The sequence below is a fragment of the Nipponia nippon genome, unplaced genomic scaffold (assembly GCF_047370975.1).
Source record: "Nipponia nippon isolate SJK-2023a ecotype South Korea unplaced genomic scaffold, ASM4737097v1 scaffold_10, whole genome shotgun sequence".
Classification (NCBI taxonomy): domain Eukaryota; kingdom Metazoa; phylum Chordata; class Aves; order Pelecaniformes; family Threskiornithidae; genus Nipponia; species Nipponia nippon.
In genome coordinates this window covers 30058723-30086092 of record NW_028262291.1, presented here as the reverse complement: position 1 = coordinate 30086092, position 27370 = coordinate 30058723, and the positions used below count along the sequence as shown (strand labels likewise).

General features: G+C 41.4%; 2 protein-coding genes across 3 annotated transcripts in view; both read left to right on the top strand.

Moving 5' to 3' along the window:
• Nucleotides 1-7393, top strand: part of LOC104020348 (cytosolic phospholipase A2 epsilon-like) — a 37482-nt gene extending 30089 nt beyond the window's left edge. Inside the window, exons 17-21 of the mRNA XM_087746786.1 lie at nucleotides 146-253; nucleotides 1333-1521; nucleotides 2420-2586; nucleotides 3322-3508; nucleotides 7083-7393. Coding sequence (XP_087602912.1) covers nucleotides 146-253; nucleotides 1333-1521; nucleotides 2420-2586; nucleotides 3322-3508; nucleotides 7083-7393 — 962 coding nt within the window. The remainder of the gene's footprint in view (nucleotides 1-145; nucleotides 254-1332; nucleotides 1522-2419; nucleotides 2587-3321; nucleotides 3509-7082) is intronic.
• A 3604-nt stretch (nucleotides 7394-10997) lies between these two features.
• EHD4 (EH domain containing 4) overlaps nucleotides 10998-27370 on the top strand; it is a 32347-nt gene continuing 15974 nt past the window's right edge. The window contains exons 1-3 of one of the 2 annotated variants that reach the window (XM_087746295.1): nucleotides 10998-11388; nucleotides 18482-18658; nucleotides 23563-23660. In XM_087746295.1, coding sequence (XP_087602421.1) covers nucleotides 11153-11388; nucleotides 18482-18658; nucleotides 23563-23660 — 511 coding nt within the window. In that variant the 5' untranslated portion in view covers nucleotides 10998-11152. Of the gene's footprint in view, nucleotides 11389-11537; nucleotides 11821-18481; nucleotides 18659-23562; nucleotides 23661-27370 lie in introns of those variants that run through there. The other variant, XM_087746294.1, reaches the window with a different exon arrangement.

Here is a 27370-nt window from a genome sequence, read left to right as displayed (position 1 = left end):
AGACATTCCCTTTTATTTGTGCACTAAGATAATGTAATGAATAAAGTTTGCTGGAGAATGCAGAAGGTACTGGAGGTCATTGTGAATGAAAATGCTTCCAGGTCTTCACCAGTTTACTTTCTGTCACATATATCCTATGCCACAGGAATCTGGAGCAGTGTATTTTCCCTGAATCTTATGGATGCTTGGTATATATCTGTTCAGTCAGAAGAGTTCTGGCACAAATGGACCCGAGACAAAATTACTGACATAGGTGGGTTATTCTTTTGCCATTATGTTATTTTATTGTCTCTTTTTCTTTCTTTTTCTTTCTTTTACCCTCTGTGCTGCTATTTTCTCATTGAATTTTTCAAAGCCATTTTGGAATTCCCTCTTCAGGGCTTCCTGTAATCCACATGGAAACCAGGAGGAAATTCATGCCATGTATTGCAGTACGGCAATCATTGCTGTTGTGTGAGAAAAGAATCCATGGGATCTGTCACAGGAAAAAAAAGCGAGAATGGCCCTCATATGAGCCATTTTCAGAGTACAAGGGTAAAAGTGGAGAAAAATATTCCTGTAGACTAGGAGAGGCTGGAGGCCTCCCCTAGCAATCCACAGTCTTCCAGTTCCTCTCTTGAAAGTTGGAATATGGCATGAGGCTTCACAGAAACAAGAGCAATCACCATCCCTGCCTCTCTGGAGTTTACAAAGTACAGATGATACAAACTTCAGTACTGTTGCAAGTCATTCCAAACTAATCCTAAGGATGAGATTTGCAAAAGACGCTACCAAATTAAGAAAGATCCCAGGGTGGGATTTCAGGGAGAAACAAACAAGTACTACAGAGAAAAAAGATTAAAAGGAAGAGAAATGTAGCAAAAAGGGGGATTCGTTTTATCTTCTTGCACTTGTAGGGGATAGTTTCTGGTTTTTAAAACAAGGAGCATGCATTTGCTAGTAAGGAACATTAATTATGTTTGTGTGGCCGAGAAATTGTGATTGTGTGGCTTTTTCATGTGTGTGGCTGAGAGATAAACTGTAACATGGAGTAGCAAAGGAAGACAGGATAAGTGTAGGATATTGTAGTGGATAAAATCATAGAAAAGCAAAGGAAGTTACAGTAGATGAGATGGATTAATTTACAGTACAAGGCCTTTACCACTGTGTACTGAGAAGAAGAAATGGATTTTTTCAAAGCTTAGCTGAAAAACTGTGAGATTTATGGAGATCCTGGAAATAAAAAGAGAAAGAAGTCCAAGTTTTGCCAAACATGTTAAAACAAACCATGATTGCACAGATTAACCTCAACAATGAGACCACATACAAGAACTGCTATTCTTTCTTCTGCAGAAGATGAAACCCTATTCCCTGCAAGACCAAATGAGCTGGATACTCGAGTGGTTTGTCCCACTGACAGCTTTTCAGACATTTTCCGAGATGTTGCCATGTTACGTCCAGCAGCTTCAGAAATCCATAACTTCCTGAAAGGCCTCCAGATGAACAACAACTACCTAGAGAGCGAGTTTTCCAAATGGAAAGGTATGGTAATAGCACCCTGGTTTTAGTTAAATTTTAAACCATCCTTCTGAAAAAGAAATAATGCTTAAGGCCAACTGCCTTTTCATTCTGTTCCTCTGATAATATTTGAAACTGTTTGTTACTGAAAGCTGAAACTAGCTACCAGGAGAGGCTTCAAAAAAAAAAAAAGTTCCTAAAAATTTCATGAAGACTGGCAACTGATAGATGAGAAAGACCCTGATTAGTCAACCAGCGTATGTCTGCTGATGTGACAGCCAGCCAGCCTGCACGCTTGTGGCATGGCACTGGTGTCATCGTATGCTGTCTCTTGCCGGGCCAGTACTCACAGGATGTGTGAGGGTGCCCTGGTTCATGTTACCATTTTACTTATAAGAAAGATACAACCTTTGTAACAGTATTGCCTGTTACAGTTTGGGAATTAGGGCTCGCTCTGGTACCAGGTCTTCCACATTGCACCAGGGGTTATGCCTGCCTTGGCTGCATACCTTAGTAGCTGTGTGCCTGTTCTCGTAGCGTGCAAGGCACCAAACACCTTTAACCTTTAGTATGTTGAAACAATGAGGTGCCATTTAATTTTTTTCTATATTAAAAAAAAAAAAAAAAATCCACCTGATCAGAGTCATACACAAAACCAGGGAACGGAATTAACTCTATGCTCCTGCGCCCCAAGTTAACCCCTCTTAATTAGAGGAAAGCCAAAGAAATTGCAGAATAAATAGTGAAAAGAGGAAGCCAGATGAGGAACTGAGAAATGACTGAACTGCAGCTATCATCAGCTATATAGGTAGGTCTAAGACCCAAGAAAAGCTGAATTCTCTTTTTGTTAACAATTCACTTTCCTCAGCACATCTCTTATATTGAGCACCACCCCTGAAAAAAAAAAATGCTTCTTTTCTAGACTGTGAGCTTGACTCTCAGCCCAACCACCTGACAGCAGCAACAGACTGCCTCATCCTGATTGATACGGCATTTGCCTTTGCTACAAGTTACCCACCCCTTATGAGGCCGGAAAGGAAAGTGGATGTCATTTTGCATTTCAACTACAGTTCAGGTTCCCAGACAGGGGTGAGACTCATGCATTCTGCTTTACTGATATCTCTGTTTAATCACTGAGTTCCCAGAATGGGTCATCTTCTACTCATAGAAACTTTTTTCCCCCAGTATCTGGGAAGTGTGAATAAGCTAACAGTTTACCAGGGTCACATATCTTTATTGAACAGCACAAGTGTTATCAGTAAGTAAGCATTTACTAAACTGCATCTGCCCATTTATATGTGTAAATGTGTTTTAGCTGATTTGAAGGCAGTCAGATGTTGAATGAATGAAGCTAAATGTATTTAAAAATTGTCTAAGACTTCTCAATACAATCATACATATTGTCATGCATGGGAAAATGTACGTTCAGGACAATACAATCTTAACAACAGAAAGGTTTGATGCAGAAGGCCAGATATGCAAACAAATGCAAGCACAGTTTGTATTTAGGAACTTTAAATACATTTGAAATAAAAAGTCCTCTGAAGGCAGCATTTTCAATACCCTAATACCCAAATGTGGGATGTAGGTTTTCAAAGACAGGCCTGTAGACCCAGATCCATCCCCTGTAACTCTGGCCTTCCAGATCTTGGCTCCATGCACAGTCTACATCACCTAAGTTGGGTATGTGCCATAATCTGTCAGAACTTGGCCTTTACCCCACAAACATTCCCAGTGAAACTGGGTTTTGGTCAACTTCTATCCAAGTGCTTCCCACATGTTCTGATGTTTTCTTTTGTTGTGTTTTCCTGTTGTGGCAACCAGCCCCTGAAAGAAGCCTCTAAATACTTTGCGAAACAGGGAATTCCTTTCCCTACAAAGGTGCCAGATGATCAGGAAACTCCACATCTGAAGGAATGCTACATTGTTGGTGACAAGGAGAGCCCAGAAACACCTATTGTGATATTTTTCCCTCTAGTAAATGACACCTTCAGGGACTACAAAGCACCTGGTAAGTTTACAGATACCCCTCACATTAACAGAGGCGGTGGCTGCTACCTTTCTCTTTTTTACTGTGCAATATCTGTTCTTCAGATCATCCTATAAACACAGATTCAGACTCCCTTTGCTTAGATCTCAACCATATCAAGAAGGTTAAAATATGTAAATTTTCCTGGACAGTAGAGCAGCAGCTGGGATCACCCTGTGGCACATATGCCCCTTATCAGATTGTTTTGGGGCTTTTCATAGGTAGATTGTAGAGCTTACTGATGAAAAGTATATTCCGTTTATCTGCAGTGGCAGAAGTTGGCAGGGTTATTTCCTCTCATACTTGTCATCCTTTCCTGTTAGAGAATGCTCTGGGGAATCCAAGGATTTCATTGTTCAAAATCATTTCCAGGCTTACAGTTAAGCAGATAACCTTGAAAACAAAAGTGTGAACTAGCAAAGTGATGAAAATATAACACTGGGCCATGCTGACAGCTTCTGTTCACTTCAGCGAGTCCTACTTTGAAATTTAAGAAGAGTTTCGATAGCAACATTGTCGGTGACTTCAAAACAGGTGGTTTCTAAGTCCTGTACCATATCCCACAACTCCATACTCTACCTCTGTTGATGCCAAAAGTCTCAGTTACTCCTCCTCCAGATGATAAAACTCCTAACTCATGCTATGAGGACACTTATTTTTAATCACCTCAAAACACCACAGTATACTGAAAACCAGAAGTTCTGGGCTTGTATACGGTACATTAAATTTAAGAACAAAACAAATGCAGAAACTACTGTCCCAATTGTATTAATCTTTTCCTTTTTTTAAAAAAAGCAAGTTTTAAAAAAGTGTACAGTACTTTTGCTTTGTAGATATTCTGGATTGAGTTCATTGCACATTTGAGGTACGCAACTGGGGTTTTGAACAGGATTCAAATAGTCTAAGGGTATTTATGCAGGTACACACACCATTCTACTCCAGCTCTTAACACAGATCAGATAACTGAAAGGTTGTTTTTTGTAGCTGCCCTTTGTAGAAAGAACTAGAGAAAGGAGAAAATGAGAAAGAACTAGAACAGGAACTGAGAATTAGTTTCTGTACTGCTCTGTGAGGGAGTTCGCTTCCCCTCTCCCCCTCAATAATTTTCAGAACCCAGGGATGTTATTCCTAACTCAGCTATCTAATATCAGGTGCACATCAGATGATGTGCAGATGCTACATGTCAACATGAATTATCAGGGAATCTAAAAAGAGGTGTTATTAGACATGTAGAAGATGTACATGAAGACCTGCATGATATCTGCATATTGAGGCAAGCCTGTGCTGCCTGAGCAGTTCAGCTGGTAGCTGCAAGCTGAGACTAAACAGAAGAAGAGAGAATGGGTCCTTGTTGGGCCCCCACAGGTGAAGTCTCAGCTGAGCTGACATGGAAGGGCTCGGCCCATGCAGTTTTTTGGGAGGACTGCCACCTCTCAGCTGAGAGCCAGCCTCCACAGTGGCAGGACAGATGCTGCAGAAAGGCCTGGAGTCTGGGGATGGATGTCTGCCTTTTGTTAGTGACAAGCAGAGATCAGCTTAATTTATAGCGCTTCAGTACCATGCCCTAACCCAGATCTAGACTGTACAGCATCTGAAGTCTTAGTTCAATTAGATGAATGGGCAGTTTTTCCATAGCCAGCTCATCCATCATCTTGTTCAGCAAAGGGAATTTAGAGCCTGGGCAGTAAATGAGTAAATCTGACATATTCAAACTGGATTACTCCTGCACTGGTTAGACTATTCCACAACTGGAGTAGAAAGGGGAAATCCTTTCTGTGAGGCAGCTTAGACTGCTTCACCTGAGCAGTACCAGTTGCTTATAACTGTCTCTGCAAAGCCAGGAGGGGTACATCTATCAGACTTGGAGAGACCCTTCCAGGAAAATTAGAACCCTTTGATCAATGTTGTTAGATCAATGCTGTTAGAGGAGATCCCCCAAATGCATGTGGTCCTGTCAGTAAGAGAGATGCTGACTTTTCACAAAGCCTACTGCCCTGCTTTGGTACAGGTGGTGCAGGTATCTGTGACTGTGGAGGTGGATTTTTTGACTACAGTAACAACCTCCTGCCAATGTGATGGTCTCACTGGAGGCTGATGGAAAAATTCTCCTGTCTCTGATGCTCTCTTATCTGCGATGAGAGGGGATCAAGCGTTATACTTCCTGTCTGTGTTAACCTGTGTTACCATCCCTGACAGTGTTATCTACCATTAGTGCCCATTTCAGGGTTGTTACTGCTACAAGGTCCTAGAAAAACAAGTGAGATGATGTATTTTAAATCTTCTGCATCCATGAAGTTGTTGAGATTTGAAATTCATATGGTAGGCCTTGGGTATTTTTCTCCCTGTATGAGCAGCCTTACTGTGGAGGCCCCTAGGAATATTTTCTCTGTGATAGCCTGCAAATAAACTTCTGCATTAGTTTTGGATCTGGTTTCTACTGTCAGATGAATTAAAATAAATAATTTAATTTGTCTTTAGATCATACGATATGACAGATGTAATATTTCCAGAGATGACACTTGTGGGACTACCTGCCTAATTATTTTGCCTGGATCCGTGATGCATATGTTGATTACCCTGGGGTGATGAAACGGGCATGAAAAGTTCTTTCAGTATCCCTGGCACATCTAAGTGATTCAGGGAATATCAGGTTCACTCTCACTGTTGAGGTGACGTAAAGCCTCTAGTTTTTTATGGTAGTAGGTAGCTCAAGGAAATTACAGTAAATATTTGTGCCATCTGCTTCTGGGATATGTCCAGATAATGGCTGTGTGAAGTCTTTCAGTTTAGATAGTAGAATCTAGTTGTTTATGTCTGATTTCTGTATTTTTTGATAATTCTTCCCAGTAGGAACCAAGAGTTGATGTAGTTGATTGTCCTAGGGGATGTGCCAGGTTGTGCTGGGTGAAAGAATATCTGTCAGGTCGCTGAGAAGGCAGGTGTGCTTTTAGGAAGCTTGAATCACTGAAATACATGGATTTTCAGCAGTCTATTTCTGAAGGCATGAAAGCATAGCAGTGAGGAAAATAAAATGATGTAGAGTTGCAGATGGAAGGCACAGAAAGTGGCAGTGGCTTCAGGCCCATCACCTGGAAAGAAACCATGCTGTCATGAGGTCCTTGCTGTAGTCGTCTGCTTTGGGAGAAGGGGAGGAAAGAGAAAAAGAGTAGTTGCCATTTACTTGCACCTTGGCTAGAAGCGTAGGGTGCTGCGATGGCTGGGAGACAGCAGCAAGGTGGAGGCTGGGACAGCACCAGTGCCAAGGGGGACTTGGGGACCATGCTGACAGCTCACCCCAGAGGTAGAGGAGGAGGCAGGGAGTCTCACCCTCCTGTGCTCAAAAGAGGAGCTACTCTACTTGTTTTGGCATTTCCAAGAGTACCCAGGACAACCCCTAACTCCCCTCTCCACCCCACCTTGCCAAACAAATATCCCAGCAATAAAATGCCTGTGGTGGGAAAATTTTGGGTTGTGGTCCACTATGTGTGCATGCCTGAGAAACACCCAGACCCTAATCACTTTTTGCTAATTACCCGAGTCATTGTTTGTCCCTTAGGTGTGAAACGTAGTCCCTCAGAGATGGCAGCAGGTGACGTTGATGTTGCAAATACCTGTGGTCCATATTACATAAACAATCTGAGTTATTCAGAGGAAGATTTTGACAAACTGGTGAACTTAAGTCACTACAACGTCCAGAACAACAAAGATTTGATTCTTCAGGCCTTGCGTACCGCTGTGGAGCGCAAAAAGCAGCAGAAGAATAAGCAACCACTGCAAAACCCACCCAGTGGGGATGGTATGTGTGTGGCTGATAGAAAGAGAACCCAGCATTTGGCCGGCTGCCCAGCACTAGGGAATATGAAATAAAATATCTATGAATCCTGTTGATGAAGAAAAAAATGAATCTGATTAGGAAGTGAAGAAAAGCCAAAGAATGCTAAGAATAGCACTTTGTTTGTCATCGAAAATGCTAAAGCCTTTCTGTCAGTTAAGGGAATAAACACAAAAAAACCAGAGCTCTTCCTTAATGAATTAATGTGCTTCCCTCGTTGACAACCTCCGGAGCGTGGCTAGGAGAGGCTGTGCTCTGCTCGTGCTTGCAGAAGTGACCTTTCAGGCCAAGGCCAAGATGCGCGGACAAGGAAGTGTGAGGAAGTTTATGCTGACCGTGTTTGTGCTCTACCTGTGCTATAAAAGGAGAGGATTGTCAGCCCAGAAATGCAGCAGGGAACAAAATCCGTTGTCTCTAAAACAAAACCAAGAAGCCCATTTGTGAACTAAGGAGTCTTTATGTGAATGTAAATAAATATTAAACTTTGTATAATAAAACACTTTTTTGGAGTCAGAGTTACAGCAAATAAACATTTTTCACAGAAAATACATGTTAAAGCCAATTCTTTTAGGTGCTTCTTCCTCTACTAGCAAGACAACTAAAGATAACATGCAGACTTAATTCATAGCTGCTGAAAAATAATTGAAGAAGAAGTTATGCCTGCGCAAGATGTAGATGTGAACTGCCCCAGGATCCTGGGACCCCTTGAGTTTAGGATTACATTTAAGACCCATCTCCACAAGGACCAACTCATGCTAATTTATTTTATTAAGCTGGATTTAAATGTTATTGATATATACCAAAGGTTTAAAGCTTTAAAGTTTTTGAGAATATTACATCTGAAAAGACACAACAAACACAAAGCAGATCTAAAATTGTATACCTAATATCACTCACCCAAATGCAATTTTTTTAACTTGCTGTAGAGTATTGCAACTGAAGTTAACAGACGATTAACTTCCAACTTTCTGATGCTTTGGTCATCATGTTAACATGGCTCCTTTCAAGCAAGTGGTCTGTTTTTTTTGACAGATGGAATCCCAGGTCTCCATTCTTTTTCAAAATTAACTTTTACTCAATGCTATTGATTTATTGATTAGACTTCTTGTATCTACAAGCCCACATTTCCTACAGGCTTCCCTGCTCCTCAGTTCTGCTGTAGAACCTTTTGTCAAGAGATCCTGTTATTGCGGGCCGCAAATGGAAGCCTTACAAATCCCTTTGCCCTCAAGGTCGAGGGTCTCCTCCTAGGTGGTGCACAGAAACATAATCCTTCTGTTTACCACTTAGGTCAGTGAACACTTACCTGTGGTGCATACTACAGCAGCCCATACAGCTCCTGTATGGGCTATATGCCCAGGGTTTACCTCCCATGGAAACAAGAGAGCAAAGACAGCAGTCATGCTGATGCATGCTGGATCTCATTGCAATATAGGATGGGATGTAGCCAGAGGGCACAGCCAGGCCTGGGAATTTGGAAGCACTCCCAGGTTCCTGCATACAGTTAAAGCTTTATTGTCTGAAGGGCAAAAATTGTCCCACTGACAGCAGGAAGCATCCAGGCAGGAAGTCTGAAGACAAGCAGAACAAGGTGTGTGAGGGCAAACACCCGCCTGCCCTTCCTGCAGCTTTCCAGCAGCCACGAAGGGCTCACGGAGAACAGTGAACACTTTACCCCATTTCAAAAAGCATACAGTGGAACAGAAATAATTATTCAGTACCTCTGAGTTCTCTCTGTTCAACAAGAGTACAGAGGAAAATGTCAGGGCTGATCAAAGAGGTGGAACAGCTTCCACACAAGGGGTGAATAGGTAAGGAATCTGCACCCTAGAAAAAGGTCAACAGGACTGAAAGGCAGAGGAGAGATCTACAATATCTGGAGTGCCCTGTGGGAGTTGAACAGGGAGTGACCGTGCACCTCTATTCTAACACAAGACCGGGACGGCGTCAGAAAAAACTAGCAAGCAGCATGTTCAAAGTTAACAAAGTAAGGTAGTTCTGCACGCAACATGTAATTAAGTTACAGACCTCTTTGACCCTGGATGTTGTTGTTGATAAAAGTTTATGAGTTCAAAAAAACTGATTAGCACGTTCACTGGAAAATTTTTAAGGAATGAAAAGTACAAAGGCTCCACATCTGCCTCAGTCCTGCACTGAATCATCAACTCCCAGAGGCTGGGAGGACAGTGTGAGACAGCATTGTACTTGCCCTCTTTCTGTGATCTTCTCCAGTCACTAAGTACTGGATGCATCAAAGACAAGTGGGAAAGCAGTCTCACCCCAGACTGCAGTACTTAGGTTTTCCACAGCTCAGATATTTGTGCAGAAAATAAATGATCAGGAGTAGTCAGAACGCCTGAAGATGTGGTGATACAAGACTCATTTAAAAGAAATTACTGAAGTAACATGGATAAGATGTAAGTAACTGCAATGATAACTTAATTACCTATGGATTAACCTACGGGGAAAAGTCATGAAAATGAGAAGAATGCAAAACCAAACTATAAAAAGGGGATTTAAAAAAAAATGAGGAAGCCAGTCAGCAAGACCCTACATGAAATGGTATAAAATCTTTAGACTCAGCATGGAAATTGCAACAAAAGAGTTGCAAAACACATGCACAGCCTTAAATAAAACGTGAAGCAAGGAACCAAGAAAAGGCAGCGTGGTTAAATGCTCCGGACTGGGCATTATTAAAGCCTAACATCTGTTCTTTGAGGAACAGCATGGGGAGGAGGGAGATAGCAATGGCACATCTAAACCTGCTGATGCATTTAGAAAAGAGCTGGAGCATACAGAGAAAAAGTAGTATTCAAGATGGAAATTAGGAGGAAGAAAGGTACATAGCTAAAAATGTGAATCAGTAGATGTGCTGGACCAGCGAAAAGGGATTTAAATGAAAAGGATGTTGCAAAGGAGCCAAGGCCGTAAGTGTGTAACACAAAAGATAGACTTCTAACATAATGTTTACACACAGATTCAGCAAAAAAATCCCCCGTTTTTTTTTTAACTGGGAGCCCAAGCTTTTCTTTTCTCAGTAGTGAGTGAGCACAGACAAACTTTTATGTCAGAGAAAAAAAAAAATACTCATTTTACTGTTCTTCAATGTTTTCACTGAATATGGTATTGTATTCCATTAAAATCTCTCATAAAATCAATGGAAAAGGTGATCCTCCCAGGCGGCTTAACACAGTATCAAGACCTAAGGTTAAAACTAATGGCCGTATCTGCTACACACGTCCCACAGCAAAATTTCAACGATATACTAAGAATTTTCCCTGTGTTTAAAATAGTTGCCTAACGTCGTAGCTAACCCCCACGGCGCTTAGTCACACACTTCTTTGGCATCCAAAGACAGCAACCATCATCAGGAAAACATGAAAACCATTTGGGCGATTCTATGTTCAGCTCTGAGCTGTCAAAGGGTTTCCGCATTTCATTTCAAGGGGCTGAAATTTCAGCGTGGAAGACCAGCAGGTACAATGAACCTCCAGAGGCGGATTTGCGGTAAAAAACAAAACAAAACTCTGGTTCTCGAAAAATAACAACACCCCCACCTCAAAAAAAAACACAATAAACAACAGACCCAAAGAAACCCCCACCCGCCCCTCGGGGGAGAGGCGCGGAGCCCGGCCCCGCCGCTCAGCCGGGCGCGGACAGCGCCGCTGGCGCCGCCCCCGCGCCGGGCCGGGGCCGGGCCCGGGCCGCCTCTGTCCGCCCGCGGCTGCGTGCGTGGGGCAGCGGGGCGCTGGCGGCGGGCGGCGGCAGTGCGGCGGGGCGCTGGCGGCGGCGGGATGTTCAGCTGGCTGGGGAAGCAGGGCGGCGGCCGGGAGCGCGGCGGCGGGAGCGACGTGGTGCAGACGGTGACCGGGGGGCTGCGGGACCTCTACATCCGCAAGCTGCTGCCGCTGGAGGAGCACTACCGCTTCCATGACTTCCACTCGCCCGCCCTGGAGGAGGCCGACTTCGAGAACAAGCCCATGGTGCTGCTGGTGGGGCAGTACAGCACCGGCAAGACCACCTTCATCCGGTAGGCCACCCGCGGTGCGGCGCGGTTCCTTCTCCCGAGGCCGCCGCCGCGCCCGGCCCCGCTCGGGGAACGCCGGCCGGCGCCCCGCCCGCCTGGCCCCCGCCGCCTGCTCGGTAATCCGCGCTCGCCTCCTGCCCCGGGCGTTTCTGCCCTGCGATAAGCGCCTCCTGCGCGCTAGCAGCGCACCCCGCGGCGGGCTCCCCCGAGCGGGGCAGCCGCCGCCCCGGCCGGCCGCCCCCTGCGGCGTGCCGAGCCCCGAGCGGGGGGCGCCCGTCGCGGTGAAGGGCGGCGAACGCTCCGCGGCGGAGCTGGCGGCTGGGAGTCCCGGGCAGCGGTGACAGCCCGGGGCCGCCGTGCGTGTCCCTCCCGAGGGGGGGGGCTCATCCGAGTGCCTGCCGTGCTGTGTCGAGGATGGGTGCCGCTCCCGAGCCTGTTCGTGCTCCGTAACTCTCCTGCCAGCTTCCTGTTTAAGAATATTATCTCGATTTCGTGTTCTGCTGAGAAAGTGTAGCGTCGCTGTCTACTTCCTCTTAACTTTTTTTAATCTTTAAATTATAGACACTTCGCGTTAAAACGGCATGACCGCATCGGCCATCACAGACCATTTAGCCTTATCTCCTCCCTCTTCCTTCCCAAAAGTAGTTTAATGCATAGGTTGGATGTGAAGATAAGAGAGAACCGAGACAACAGTTTGGGGCAAAAAACACGTGGTATATGGAAAGTTGTGTCCCCCCCCCCCCCCCCGACTCTTTTGGTCAATTGCATTGAATAAGCAATAAGTTCTTCCGTAAATTTTACAAATGTTTCTCTTTCGGTTCCAAAGGTTACTGGCAGCCTTGCCATAACATGCTTTTCTTTTTACAGTGGGAAAGACCTACCTCCCTTCTTCTCCATTGAAGAGCGATGTTTACCTTTAGTCACCTGAGAGCTTTTCAGATGTTTACAGAGCTAATCATGTTTCTTTTCTGGTTTTACAACTAGCAAATTGGAAGCTTTAAGTTGAACTTGTTTCTTTACTGATTATTACTGAATTCCCACAAACAAAGTGGGTGATGTGGGTTTTCCTAACATTTCTTTAGCCATGCTGATTCATTTTCTTCTTTAAAAGTACAGCTGCTCTGTTGGTTTCTATGTATTTCCAGATAAGTGTTCTTACCAGGCTTACGGACAGGGGATGGTGAGAGCATGGGTAATACAGAGACAGAACGGTCCCAAGTATGTACGTACCAGAACCTGTTCTGCCTGTCAGCTGAGTTGCTGCATCATTTGCAATTCATAGGAAACTTTCTTCCCCTCCTGTAAGACTTTGCCTTGGATGAGAACACACGTTCTTGATTTATGGACATTCAACTTTTCTGTCCTTTACAGTTGCCCATATTTGACTAGAGTGCAAGTCAACGTTGCACTTGGAAACGTTGATATTCCTTGCAGTGCCTTAGATGTAGTTGTGGTACTGTTGCTTTGTGAGTAACTTATTATCACCTTAACCATAAAATACTGAGCAATAGGGTTGACTGATACTAATGTACAATCTGAATGAGAAGAGAATTATCATTTATCGCAGCTATTTCCAGCTCTTTTTTAGCATTGGTCACTGCTGGGTGAAGATGCCCAGACAAATTTGACAGAGGTAAAGTTTTCAAAGATGTGTTCTCATGTGTTTTCTTAAAATATCTGATACAATGGAGAAGGTGACTTCTACTGTGATGTGCCCTTCTCTTCACCCACTTACCCCTTTCTCCTGTCTCCACTTCAGGTAGATTGCAGAGTGGTTTAATCCCTTACTAGATTTTTGGAGAAGATGGGAATTGACTGTTGAGCCCCATCAGTAATAGAACAGCTGTTCACTGCTTCTAAAGGGCCACAGTCTGACCTCACCATGATGAACGTTCATTACATCAGTGTTCACTATAGAATAGATAATAATTGGGCGAATCAGCATGAGAAAATGCTCCATTCAAGATGGGCAGCAACTTGGACAATAGTATCACAGTGACTGTTACTCAAAATCCAATTTAGAGGAGAAAAAGAAAAGCAAAAAAAGAGAAGTGCTTGTATGCTGAAGGCAAGGCTTAGAAGTAGACATGGGAAAATATTATAGTGTCCAGGTCAGCCACAAATAAATTTCCCCTCTGATAGGCTGAATTTCCCATGGAAAAATATCATATACTCTCAAGATTGTCATAATTCTGGGTTTATTATAGATAGTTTTTCTTAGAATGAAGTTGGACTATAGTTTTTTTTCACGCTAGCCTTTTAACAAGCAAAATTATTTAAAATCTTAATTAAAACTGCTTTTTGTTCTGCGTTTCTCCATTTCATAGTCGGGAGGGCACACTAGATCTACTTAAGTGTTTACTATTAGGTTTATGTGTGAACATAACAGTTCTGTTTAGCTGACAAATATTCATTTGGGATTTACTTTGATTTAGACATTATCGTGAGAACTTCACATTTTCATACCTGTGACACATCCACATCCACCCAGTTCCTTCCACCAAGACTTCATGGAAAACACTGATCTAGCAATGACTGAATGTCCCTGGGGAGTAAGATATGCAAACAAACACTTCCAGGTTTCTAACAGCTCTTCTGTTTTTTCACTTGGTGCTGTTTATCCTCTTTGCGCTTGGAACAACGCAGTAAAACCGGCCAGTTTCGCTGTGTAAGGTGTAGCATGGTGATACTGTTTTACTCAAGTATCTGACAATGCTGACAATTCAAACAAATATATCCAGGCCCAAATGTTAATGCTTGTGGGATTGTTTTTAATGGGGTGGGAGGATGGGTGAGAGCCAAATGCTTATCTTGCATGTGAGCTGCTTGGCCTTGCAGCTTCTGTAATTCTCTCGGTTTCTCCTGGCTGCTTTAGAGAAAGTGGGAAAGGAAGGAGGGACAGGAGAGGAGAATTGTAGTGTATGGGAAAGAGAAAGGAGCTGGTCAGGGCGAGTTTGTAGTTGCTGACCTTTTTCTTCTAACAATGAATTGAACTTCTAGTCTAATAATGTTTAACTTGTTAATAACTTTTCTATTTTAAAAGTGTAAGAGACTGACTTTTTTTTTTTTTTAAACAACTTATTAGGATGAGGAAAAACAGAAGTAAGTTCCTCTGCTTGCCAGGCTGTGCTTTTACTTTGCTCAGAGGTTAAAATGGTAAACTTCCTTCTTTTAACTCAGCCGGACCTGGGTTTTGTGAAAGCACCTTTTTGTATGCATAATACCTGGAGTCTGCAAGTAGAATGCAATAGCTTGTGTGGCGAGAATGGGCTGTATCTATTTCTTCTGGGGGGAAAAGGTCCCTCTTAATTTCTTTAGGTGAAGGCTGGAACTTCTTTGCTACTAGCTCTACATGAAAGTTTTATTTGAGTTATTTGGAGCAGAATTCTTACACTAAAACAAACATCTGCTAGTTTTGTTGTGTTTTTAAAAAAAAAAGCGTGGAGGACTTGCTGCAGCATGGAGTATGGAGGTGAGCAGCCTTATGAAAGGAGACTTGAGTTCGTCTCCCCATGTATCACGTGTATCTGCTGCTCTGTCCAGCTCACCTGTGTTCGTGCATTAGTATGGCTTAGCTAAAGCATTTACACTTCAGATGATTATCAGTATCTGAAACTGTGAGTAATCTTTGCTATCTCTGGAACTTTGTAAACCAGTTTCCCGTAGTCTGGCTATAGATCTTGCAAAGGAACATAGATGAATGTTTATTGGCAAAGCAGAAAGGTTATAGGCCAGGTAAAAACAAAGGGAGAAGAGTCAACAGGATGCCTGTTGTTTGATCTAGACTGTCTTTGGGACGCTTGCTATTTTTAAGCATTTTTCCTGTGAACCTTTTTGAACTCCCTCTCTGCTGAAAATTCCTGAGAAGGGCATGCAGTTGCGGATGCTAAAAATCCAGGTATTTTCCTGTGTTACTATAGCATACTGTAGAAAAACATTTGCAGCTTTTCAGTTCACAGAAGACTGCTCATCCCTTTCGTGTGGCTAAGTGAAACTGACGTTTTCATGCTGAGCAGAAGTGTGATACGGCTTGTACAGCCAGTGCTCAAGAACCAGGGTTTATTTTAGTCTGTACTGATTCTCGATGTGCAACTGTGATCCAGTCTTAATGGCAGATAGCTGCCTCGCAAAGTGTTTCCTCTCTCTGTTGAATAGCTGTACCAGGCTCAGCACTGTGACTGTTGGGTGGCACTTGGTATTCGGAAGGAGATCTTGCCCCCCTGGATTGTTATCACTATAAAAGCCTGGTTTTTAAAGCTGCATCTGTGACATTAACTTGGAAGTATCATTGCAGTTCAGCAGCACTTTATTCTTATTTAATAATTTCAATAAGCAGCTAATCTGAATTTGCACTCTTGAGTTCCAAGCTAAAAATACAGATGTTGGAAATCCTGAAAGGTGCTCCATACTTGCAACCCTTTGTAAATTCTGCAAATGTTAACATGTGAAGCAACTTCATGAGCAGGCCAAGAGATTATTTTTTTAGTCATCTAAAAGACCACCACCACTGAATGTCCATACCCATACCCATGCCATGGCAGGTTCATGGGCTTACGATGGATAGCAATTATCCTATTACCCTGGAGGTGTCCTATCCTGCATTCAGATCCCATCATGTAGTTTTCTGTGACCTGGGCTTTGGGACTTCTCTCTTTTGCATTTGATTCAGTACAATGTTCTTTACTGCTTCTCTGGGAGCTTCTTGTCATATGTGTTGCCACCTTATGAACTGCTGCCTCTGTCAGCAGAAGTCTGGGAATGACAATTCGTATCAAGAGAAGAACTTAGCGGCAAGTCTCATAGAGTTCCTCTCTCTTTTAAAAGAAGGGCAATGAGGAAAAGCAGAATTAAGAGAGTTTGAAGTAGAACATTTTATTGTGGCAAGTTAAAAATCTTATTTTAGAAGTTAAAAGTATAATTGAACTTTTTTTTCAATGCCGTGGATAAGGCCAGTATGGCTTTAGTGAAAAATGGTAGTGCCTCTTGTGAGTCAGCCTTTACATCCTGTTTTAGAGGGCTCTAGTCTGCAGTGCTGTTCCGTGAGGAGGCAGGAACATGCTTTTGTGTTTCAGGTGTTTAACTGTTTGCTACAACACTTGAAAGTCCTGGGTTTCCATGCATAAAGGTTCAACTGCTGAGCTATCAAAGGAGTTTTGCCTTCATTTTGATACATGATCTACTTCGTAAAGATGAGGAATATGCTGCATTGGACACTCCTGCATGTGCAGAGAGGTTTGAGTGCTGGGTTTTTTGCTTTTGGAGAGGGGTTAGTTTTATTTCCCTGTTACCATGCATTAGCTACAGCTTGTTCTACAAGGAGAACAAATCAACTTTGGCATGTTCTGGCATGACTGTTCTTGTGTTCCTCCTTTCCCACAGTTTTTAGCATTGCCATTTTTTTCATTTGTTTGGAAGCAGAAAGCTGCAGGAAATCTCATGTAAATAACTGTCCTATGCTTTAAGACTCCCTGATCATAGGTTGAGCTATTTGGAGCCAGTTTGCTAAGACTAGTGGAAAAAGATCTTTGAAATGTGTCATATATGTTTAGTTCCTTAAATTCAGCTTCTGTGCCATGATCTATAAAGTCTGTGAATGTTTGGGTATTGAATTTAAAGACAAACAGAGATTGTTCAGCAAGTACAGATACTTTGTAGAATGGTTTTTGCAGCAAAAGCAGCCTGCAAGTCCTCTCAAGTCAATATTCGTTTATGAAATGATAGAAGAAAAGGTATAGTGCTGTTGGATTAAGGGCCAGAACAAGCCTATTATTCAAAGACTGATACTAATATAGATGTGCTCAAACCTAACTAGTGGTGTCATTGGATGTAGGACCATGACCTGTGCCTGAAGAAGAATTCTCATTTAAATCCAGCTTTGATTATGTAAAAAGTTAAATTGTAGTTGGTTAAAATTGTGGGTTTTTTTTAAGAACTCCAGGGTGACATGGAACCCATGGAATTAATAATTACAAGATGACTTGAGTTGATTGGACAATTTTAATGCTCCTGCAATGTTAAATTACAGCATGCTTGAAAACAATTTGGTCTTAGTCTTGAGGTGAACATTTTCAAGATGATGCTGTTGTGAATGAGGACAATAGCACTCATGCTTTAAAGTTAGGCAGAGTTGTCTGCTTCTGTTCTTGAAAAGTGGCCGTTATCATAGTGTAGGCTGGAGGAACGTTGTAAGCTGCAGGCTTGCTTGATAGGCCTGGGGCCTCTCTTGCTTCTCACTTGCCATCCAGAAAGGGATGCAAACAGGCTTTTTCTATAAACACATGCTCTGGTTTCATTAAGTTCTAGCATTTAAATATGCACATCCTTCGTTTGAGACCTTGTTGTCTGGAAAGTCAAGACTTGGTTTATCAGACTTGGTCCGCTGAGTGTGTGCTGTCTGCATCTCTGAGTGGATTACTGAAAGGGAGATGCAAGATGGTTTCTGTTGGTACAGCACTGCCTGACTTGATGCCTCTTGGAAGTACATTGCTGTTAGGCCTCAAGTTCTGCAGGTCTGACTTAGTTAACAATTACTTCTTGATATGCAGGTCAAAAGAAAAAAAAATCCTTTCCTTACTCCCAAACAGATGCACCTGCATTGTCTCATAACTGTGTTATCTCTGCCTGTGGTAAGATGAGTTCAAGTTAGTAAAATCATACAGAGTTCATAGAAGGGTTAGATCTGTCAGCAAACTGACGCTGCTCATGCGTTCTTTCAAACCGCTCCCTTTTAGTACCAGCAGCACTTGTATAGGCTTGAAAACACACACAGAAGCAGCAGTGTAACCTACAGGACTAGGATCGTTGGTAGAAGCATCAACTTGAATGGTTCCGGTGCTGCGGCTGAGGGAAAACTTCCACCCTGTTTTTGTAAAGGGATTTACTTTATACTTTTACCTAGTTGTGAAAAACTGGAATTCAGTTGCGGGGTTGGGTTTTTTCTCCCTAGGTAATAGAAATAATGAAATGCAGGAAAAATGTAATTTTATTGTTCTAGAGTGTGTATATCCTTGGGAATTTTCAAGCGAATTACAGGTATTTGCTTTTGCTATAGTTCCCAGTTATTCATTCTGTTACTTCATGTATTCTCCATCTCTAGATACCTGCTCGAACAAGACTTTCCAGGCATGCGGATTGGTCCAGAGCCTACCACAGATTCTTTTATTGCTGTGATGTATGGAGATTCAGAAGGAAATATTCCTGGAAATGCCCTAGTTGTTGATCCTAAGAAGCCGTTCCGCAAACTCAGCCGCTTTGGAAATGCTTTCCTGAACAGGTGAGATCTGTTTGCTTGCTGTCTTTGATTTTTATGTTTAAAATTCTGCTTGATACCATCTTCAAGCATCAATGTTTTTTACTAAGTTTCTCTGCTGTATTTGTTTTGAATGGCATGGAATAAATATTCAAATACAAGCAGGAGTGATGGCAGTTCAAGTGAATTAAAAAAAAAAAAGTCAATACTAGGTAGGGTAGTACTAGCATAGAGCTGTGTAAACTGGGTAAAAATTAAAAAAATTTTAAAAGGTAAGGAGTGTTTATATATACTCCATTATCAGAACAGAAAATCATTGTTAAAACCAGTTCACAGAAAACTGCTGAAACGCTCCACTAGCTAACTTGTTTGTAAGGCATTACACTAGCTGGAACTCAGGATCAGTTTGGGCACAAATTTCTCTACTCAGTAAAACTGGTAGATTAGTACTATCATTAAAAACTACCATCAAAAAAAGGAAAATATCTTTTCCCTTTGATGCTTTCTTGTTCCTTTACGTTGGTCTCACCTGAGGTCATGGTATAGCTCTTTAAAGTTGTGAATTGCTGGGATACGTAAAAAGGCCTACAAGAATGGATAATATTTGAATATGCCTTCTGGATAAAGTACATATTCAAGCTGTTAAGTGTGTTAATTTTAACTAGCTGGTCTTCAAGCAGTCCCATAGACCAGGATGATAGTGTTAGCTCCTGGATGGCTGCTGGGTATTTGCAAAAAATGGGAGAGTTGTTCCAGGACTGTGAATATTGCCATGGGTAACTTAAGTAGCAGGCTAAATATTTCCAGTTAGAAGTTATTAATAACTTTGTTCGCATTGTGTGAGCAATCACCTTGTTTTCTTCCTGTATTTGATGGTGGCTTGACATGGAGGCCTGGTTTTGCAAGCCAGTTAATCTAAATTGGTTCTCTTTTAATAATAAACTTTCCTGTTTGGCTGATAAACACTGGCATATGTGTTAAAAGTTCATCATGTACAGTCTTATCTCTCGCCGTGCTTATTCACAGAAGAAAGTTTATAGCTGCTTACAGTTGGTTTGGCTGTCACTTTGCTGAGAGATAAGAATATGTGCTGTGGGAAGCTGCAGTCAAGTCCCATTTTAAGTAATAATTTTTGTGGTCCGAGACCCCTCTCTGTGAGATTATTGGCTAAGTCTTGTCCTCCAGATCACTGTTCTATTTCTCTCTTTCCCGCCATTGTACTCTCTATGAAAAGTTAATATAATTATACTGTAAATAGTATTTTGCACAATATTCAAATGTTGACACAGAACATGTAATAATACTACGTGTTTGTTTGGATGAATGGGTTACATGATTTTTTGGCTAAATATCTGTCTAGCTAGTTGTGTCAGATCCTGAATCTTAGGCAGGCAAGATTATTTGCTAGCTACAAAGATATACATTCAAAGTAACCAACTAAGTTATTCCAGTTCTTTTGGTGACTGTGGTGTTGTTATATCGCAGTGCTGTAAGCGACCTTATCTTCCCCAGCATTCACACTTACTCCTTAGTTTTGCAGCAGAGATCTAGATGCTTATATTCCCCTAGCACCATGTTTGGTCTGCCACTCTGATCATATTGCTGCTTTTTCAAAACTGTCAACTCATTTCTCTTTCCTATTTTACCTGGTCGAAAATGTCTTAGGCTTTATTTCAGTATCTTTGAGTAACTTCTCCCTGTTGTCTTTACCTGTGATCATACTACATATTTTGCTTTGCCTTCTCTCATTTGCCATACTGGCAGTGGCAATGCTTTATACCCAATATTACATTTTTCACTCCTGTCTTAATATATTTCCCTCTACTTCTCTCTCTCCCTCACCCCTGCTTTCCCTGCCTTTTTTTTTTTTTTTTTAAATGGTTTCACAATCCTAGTGTTTTCTTTTGTGGAAAAACTTAAGGTATTACTTTTATGAGGCTATGGACACTTAGACTGTGAAGTCAAGTGCCCTTTTCATCTAAATGTAGCATGAAAGGAAACAGTGACTGAGGTAATGGAGAAACTAAAAACAAACAAGAACACAGCAGCACAATCAAGGCTTGTACTTACTAATAAGCCGCATTCATTTATTGAGGTTACCTTGCCTCTTTTTTTCATGACCCCATCTTATTTCCCTCTGTATCTCACTGCTTGTGATAGATGTCTCTGTAAGGCTCCTGAGTGTAGAAACTTATTTCTCCTGTGTACTTTTAAGGAAAGTTGGGGGGGAAGGGGATGGGGACAGGACCTAGTGTGCCCTTGGGTGCTGGTTAAAGTAAGTGAGGAAAGAATATTGCAGTATACTAGAAAATCATGGAAATAAATTGGTGCCGCTGAGAAGAAAGGCATGGTCCTGCTCTATTCTAATGGGTATCTGAATGGACACAAAAAGGGAGTATAAATTCTTACTACATTCTTTGAGTCATTGGAAGTTAATCTAAAATAATAAAATCATCAGATAATTACAAGGTTGTTGATTTCATTTTTGCAAACCATGTAACTTATTTTTGCAAAGGTAGTCTAATATTGCTGATTTTCTTTAACGATAGTTTTATAATAATGACAGTATCAAAGGTCTAATGTGTCATAAGCAGTTACAGTCATCTCATTTGCACAACTATTTTTGTCACGCTTTTTTTTGTGAAGCTCTGTTGTCATTTAGGTAGATAGTACGTAGTTTTGCTTTTTATGATGCAGCACTTAAAATCACACTTCATACAGGTCATGTAAGAAATAGTGGTTCAGAGCCAAGTCTCAGTGTCGAAAAGAGATATTCAAATACAACTAGCATTGCAGTTTTAAGTTGTCTGAAATATTGGTTTGATGTAAGGTTTTTAACCCATGTGTTGTCTTTAGATTATGGATATATTCTAAAAGCTACAGTTAATTCCGAATTTATCTTTCTATTTCATACCCTCTTCCTATATACTTTCCTCCTCCCTTTGCCACTAATGACTGCTGTGAAGACTGCAGTGTCTTTACATTTCTGAGGCCTGTAGTTCTCTATTTTCTTGCACAGCCTTTTCCAGCTGTCCCGGTTCGGGTGATGCCTAAGTTAAAACACTGCCGTATTGTTCAGCTGAAGTAATGGTGCCCATCTTCCCGTAAGATAGGCCTAGAAACATCTCAGTGATACTAAACAAGCTCTGGGCTTTCTAAAGTTGAAATAAAGTGATAAGAAAAAAACACATATGAAAATATAGTCTTTACACTTCCACATTTATGAAAGCTACTTCATGTTGTAAATACTAGTGATGTATTTTTTTGTAATGCTTGACATGGTCAAATGTATTTTCTTTGTCGCTTATGCACATCCACTATGCTTCCGCAAGATGTGTTTGCTTTAATATAGTTTTGGGAAGTTTAGGTTTTGAAAAGTTAAAAAAATGTTATTCAATAGTACCTCACTGCTCTTTCAAAAGCATCTCTTAAGCTAGTAGAAAATTAGCCTTAGTGGAAGAGTTTGCTTCAGATATGCAGTATTTTCTACACCTGGTGTTCCAGTGAAAGAAAACCAAAAAGCGTAGTGCTGTTTACATATCCTGAGGTTTTATCAGGCCAAGATGGCTGTTGTTTCCTTATCCCCTCTTGGGTTTCAGGGAGAGGCGTAGCTGATGCTGCCATTTCTGTTGTACACAAGAAGGAATGCAGTCTGCTTTTATTACAGACTCATTACTGCAAGGTCACGTGAAAAACAAGGTGAAGCGAGGTGTAAGGATTTTTTTCTTTTTGATTTCCTTTGAATCATCTGGATTGTTATCTGTCCAACAATAGCTTCCAAATTTTGATGTATCTTACTTACAGGCCTTTTTATCTGATGTTTCACTGCCTGAACTCTTCTGAACTCAGATTATCTTTGGTCTTAAAGTTCTTGTTTGACCTTGGCACGGTTAAAATTTGCTGTCTGTGATACCCTGTTTCTGGAGGTAGTGTGCCTTTTAAAGCGATGGGTTAATGCAGGGCGGCCATCTTACAGCCTGAGCCTGCAGCTTCACCCTGTGCTAGGCTGCCTCTGGGCAGCTTCACAGGAGGGGAGGGTAGCTTACATTGTGTGCTTGTTAGCACTGTCTTCAGCTGCTGCCCAGTAAGAAGATTAAACTCTTATGCAAATCTCTTAAAGGCAGTTTATGATGGAGGTGAAGTTTTTCAGTCATGAGCTATCCCAGAAGCATCAGAGTAGTTTGGATTTAACACACAGAGTGTTCTGCATGACTCTCGGAGGCCTCATGAATTATTTATTTTTCATAATAGCACCATTGAATTTGTCTCCCATCGCAGAGGCAGGAGGTTATTGTTTAGAGCATGCTGTGTGTAATTTGAAGTCTTGGTTCTGGCAGTGTGGGAGCTTTTGCTTGGTTTGTGGAGAAATACTGTTGCTTTCAGTCCTCTGCAAGCCCCACCTAAGGAGGGTAATGGGGACCATTCAAATGCTGCTGGAGCAGGTGAGAGGGTGACTTGCCAGTGACTGGAATATAAACATATTGTCCGTATGGCTTTCTGCCTGCTTCCCTTTTCTTTTGAATCTCTTTGAATTTCGGCAAAAGTTGGAGTACGTGAAGAATTGTTTCTTGTGTATACTGATTTTGGTCCTAGCAAAATGTTTGTTCTATAGTGTCTGTTTAATGTTGCATATATGGCCTATGTTGTCAGCTCTTGCAAAATTTGGAATTTTATCAGCACTGAGACATATGGTTTTACAAGGTTTTCCTGTGTTTTCTTTTTTACGACAAGCTCTCTGTTTACATTTTGTTTTCTTAAACGTGGATGGTTGCCATAGAGGTTCATTAGGACTTCGGAAACTTTTTTTTTTTTTTAAATTTCACTTGAGTGTTTCTAAAAGCAGATACATAAAGCGGAGCTCTCAAGGGACAATCTACATGTTAGCTAGAGCAATTGTTAATGGTTTTTTTTCTCCTTCTTTCCTGCAGGTTTATGTGTTCTCAGTTACCTAACCAGGTACTGAAGAGCATCAGTATCATTGACAGTCCTGGCATTCTCTCTGGAGAGAAGCAGCGCATCAGCAGAGGTGGGTTGCAGTGCTTGAAAATAACTGAGCTCACTAACTGTTTTTGCTGTACTGGACAAATCACCATCCTAATCTGCTGCGGGCCTGTTTTAGTGGTATTGAGCAGTGGTGTGTCCCAAACTTTCGTAATACAAGGCCTGTTAAACCCATGTTTTAAGGCTGGATGTAGGGTTTGGAATTTTTTCTCTTGAAAACTGGTGGGGTTGGGATTTCTATCATCCTGCTGCTATGGCTGCAAATGGCTATGGTTCCATGGTTTGTTGACTAATTAGTGCTTTGACACTCCTGAGAAAAAGCCTTATTTCCATAATTTCAATCGCTTTCCACAAAGTAATAATGAATAGACTGTTATATATACTCTTGAAGTTCATGAATGAAGAAATGTTTCATATAGCTGTAGCTCTTCAAGCTGGTCATGTTTAAAAACTGAGGGGGTCGGGCTATAAATAAGGTGCTTTTATTGTAGGCACAGCTGCTAGTGTTGCTTCTTCAGGTTGCTCAGTCATGCCATAATATAATATAATTTTCAGTCAAAAGAGTTAAGGTAGCAGGAGGAAGAGGGGATGAGAATATTTTTAATAAAATTCTGCAACAAACTGAACCCTGGTTTTAACATGCTGTTTAAGAAATTAGCCTGTCTTTGAGAAACTATTAAAACAAAACAGCATAATGTAAATAACTTTATTCCTTGTTTCCTTCAGCTGTATTTAAGTGCGTGTCAGAGATTTCTGTAGAGTTGTAAATGGTAGTGATCCAATGTGTGGCTTATGCTGCCTTCTGTTTTCAGACCTTTACTTAAGAAATGGAAACTTATGTGTTTCATATCTGTGGGAGGGGAAATAATCAGTTCTTTAACGTATCACACCTGGGATTTTTTGATGAAATCCTGGAATGAGCACAATATCTGGCAGCTGTGCAACCATAGTCTTGTCTTTGCATTGCACTGACAGAACAAGAGACTAACTTCTTAGGACTGTAATCTAAACTATGCTGGCTTAGTAAACTAGTCTACTAGATGTTTCTGGATTCTTTGTTCAGTGACAGAATGTGGGGTTTTTTTATACTCTTTATTGCTCATACAGTCATGGAAAGCATTCATCATGGGGAGAGCTGTGTTTTCTTATAGGTGATACATTGGTGAACTAGTGGAGATGAACAGCATGAGTGTGCTACATCTGTGCAAGCAAAGGCTTGAAAGTTGTGAAACCAGATAAGTAAAACATACTGCATGTTGGCACTCTTATTTCTAGGCAGAAATAACCAAGTGTATAACCAATGATCTTTAATCCTGAAAAATCTTCGCATAAGATGTCCACAGAACATTTAAGTCTCAGTTTACATAGAGAGTCTGATAAAATCAAAGATGGTCTTAAATCTCCTACTTCTGCTTCTCCATTGTGGATTCCAGCTCCCTTTTTCCTCCACCAAGAAAAATTAGGCTCATCTTTCTCCCTCTCTGCTTGTTTAAATCAAGGGAAAATGATGCTTGGCAGCATTCAAGTATCTGTTGCCACTTTCATAACAGTATGGAAGTGAACATGAAATAAGCAGAAAACTAGAGCATCATATTAATATGCCACTGAAAAAGTGAGCAATTGTGTGACAAAATTCAACACCATTAGCGATTCTGTGGAAGTCCCAGACTTCAGTGTGGGACAGAGTTGTGTTTTACTCCAGGTTGCGTTTCACTGGTAGTCCTGTGTTGGTTAAAGGACCGTGGCTCTTCACTGCCATCTAGAATTGCTCTTGTGACTTAACAAAACATAGAACTGTTGTTCCTTTATTGTTCAGAAACTGTTTCTTGATGCTATGTGCCTTATCAATTGTTTTTATGGCCTACCTGGCCTGCCCTTTGGTATGGTAGACTTTCACCTAAGTTGACAGTGCTCAGTGATAACCTCAAACTCTTATCTGTTTCACAGGCTTTAACTTGACTAGTTTGCATTTCATTATTTTTTTTTTTCAATGTGTTAAGGGTTGTCTTTAATATAGAACTTGGCATAGTTCTTTTATCACAAATGTGGTTCTCCTGTATGCTGTTTAGCTTGAACCAGTGTGGTTGTACCATAACTAAGGCTTTGCAAATCATCTTTAGAGCACGGTTCCCTCTGCACCCCAGGCTTGCACGGCAATTGCTGCCAGGGTTTAAGGTTCTATATGCTTAGGTATCAGCATACATGAAGTACCTACAAGTCACTGTATGGATCTATTGCATGCTCTTATGATTAGGCAATAATGTGCTCACCCATGTCTGAGATATTGCATAGTCAGATACATTTCCTGTATATGACTTTTAGGCTGCTTATGCGATTTCCATACAGATGGTTTTGTGGAGTACAAACTTGACTTGTCCTGTGGTGCTGCACACAGCAAGGCCTGTCTGACCTGGTTCCTGAAGGAGTCAGACTGACTTCAACGTATTTATGCTACAAGTCTAATTTAGCGTGTTTTGAAGTTTGAGTTGCTTAGGTTACTTTTTAGATCACTGTGTGCAGTTGTAAGTGGGATTTTCAAGATGGTTTTCTGCTGTCCCTGAATGTGTCTCTGCCAGAGAAGGATCTGATTGTACATCTTCAGAGCATCAAAGGTTTTTTCCTACAAAATGTGTGTTGTTACCGTTTAAATTCACTGGCTGCTTCTTACTGAAAAAGGTTGCAGCTGATGTACTTCGCTATGGGAACTGCCATTTCCTTTCACTGTGAAGGTGATTATGGACTTAAACATAGGGATGCTTTTCTGTACTTGCCAGGAAAGCTCTAAATGTACAGGGTGGTTCTTCAAAATTTATTTTCTGACAATTTCACAATTTTGTATTTCAAAATTTTATAGTTCAGCAAATTTTTTAAGCTTTGTCTTAAACTTTTGTTTTTCTTATGAATCATGCTGCTATTTTCTAAATAATATATACAAGATGAGATTTTTCATAATTCAGTAATGGAATATGACATTTAATAACACCTGATAAGTATTCTTAGATGCTTTCTATTCTGCACATTATTGGTGTCTCTTCATATCTGAGTTTTCAAATTACCTTTCTAGAAGTTTAGCTTGTTTCTAACATTGGTGAGCAGCAACTTTTCTTATTGGTGGTGTTTTAATGTGTTTGATGGAAGAATAACATTACAGGACCTCAGTGTAAAACCTTCACTCCTTGCTGTTGGTGGTTTTTTCCATCTTCCCCTTAAGCAACTGCTTAAGTATTTACCTATGAATGGATGTAACACCTGCATAATGATAGAATTTGACAGGTATCACTGGGAGTAAGGTGAAGCCTTCCGAGACCAACAAAGCAATCAAATGTTAACTTTCAGTTTTAAAATGCAGGAAAACAGTAAAGGGACTGTGTAAAAATACAGGATATGCACGACTTCCCATGTTTTATTTGTAACTCTGGAAGGCATCCAGGCCGTGGATGAAGGAGCTGATCTCTTTTGGAAGAGTCAAAAATATGCGTAGAGTGCAACATTCAAAGCTGTCTCTGTTGACACATCTTTCCTGCTCCTGTTGTCGGCAGGAGGATGTGCCAGAAGCTTCCTGCCTGTCACTTCAGGGGCTGCGTAAGTGGCTGGAGGAGAATGTGCAGATGTGCGCCAGCATTGTCCCCGGTCAGACAATGCCCGTCCCTGTGCTGCTTTTGCAGCATCACCAGTGACGTTCACGAAGCTCGTGTCAGACAGAAATGTGCGTATGGTTTGCAAGATTTGGAAGGA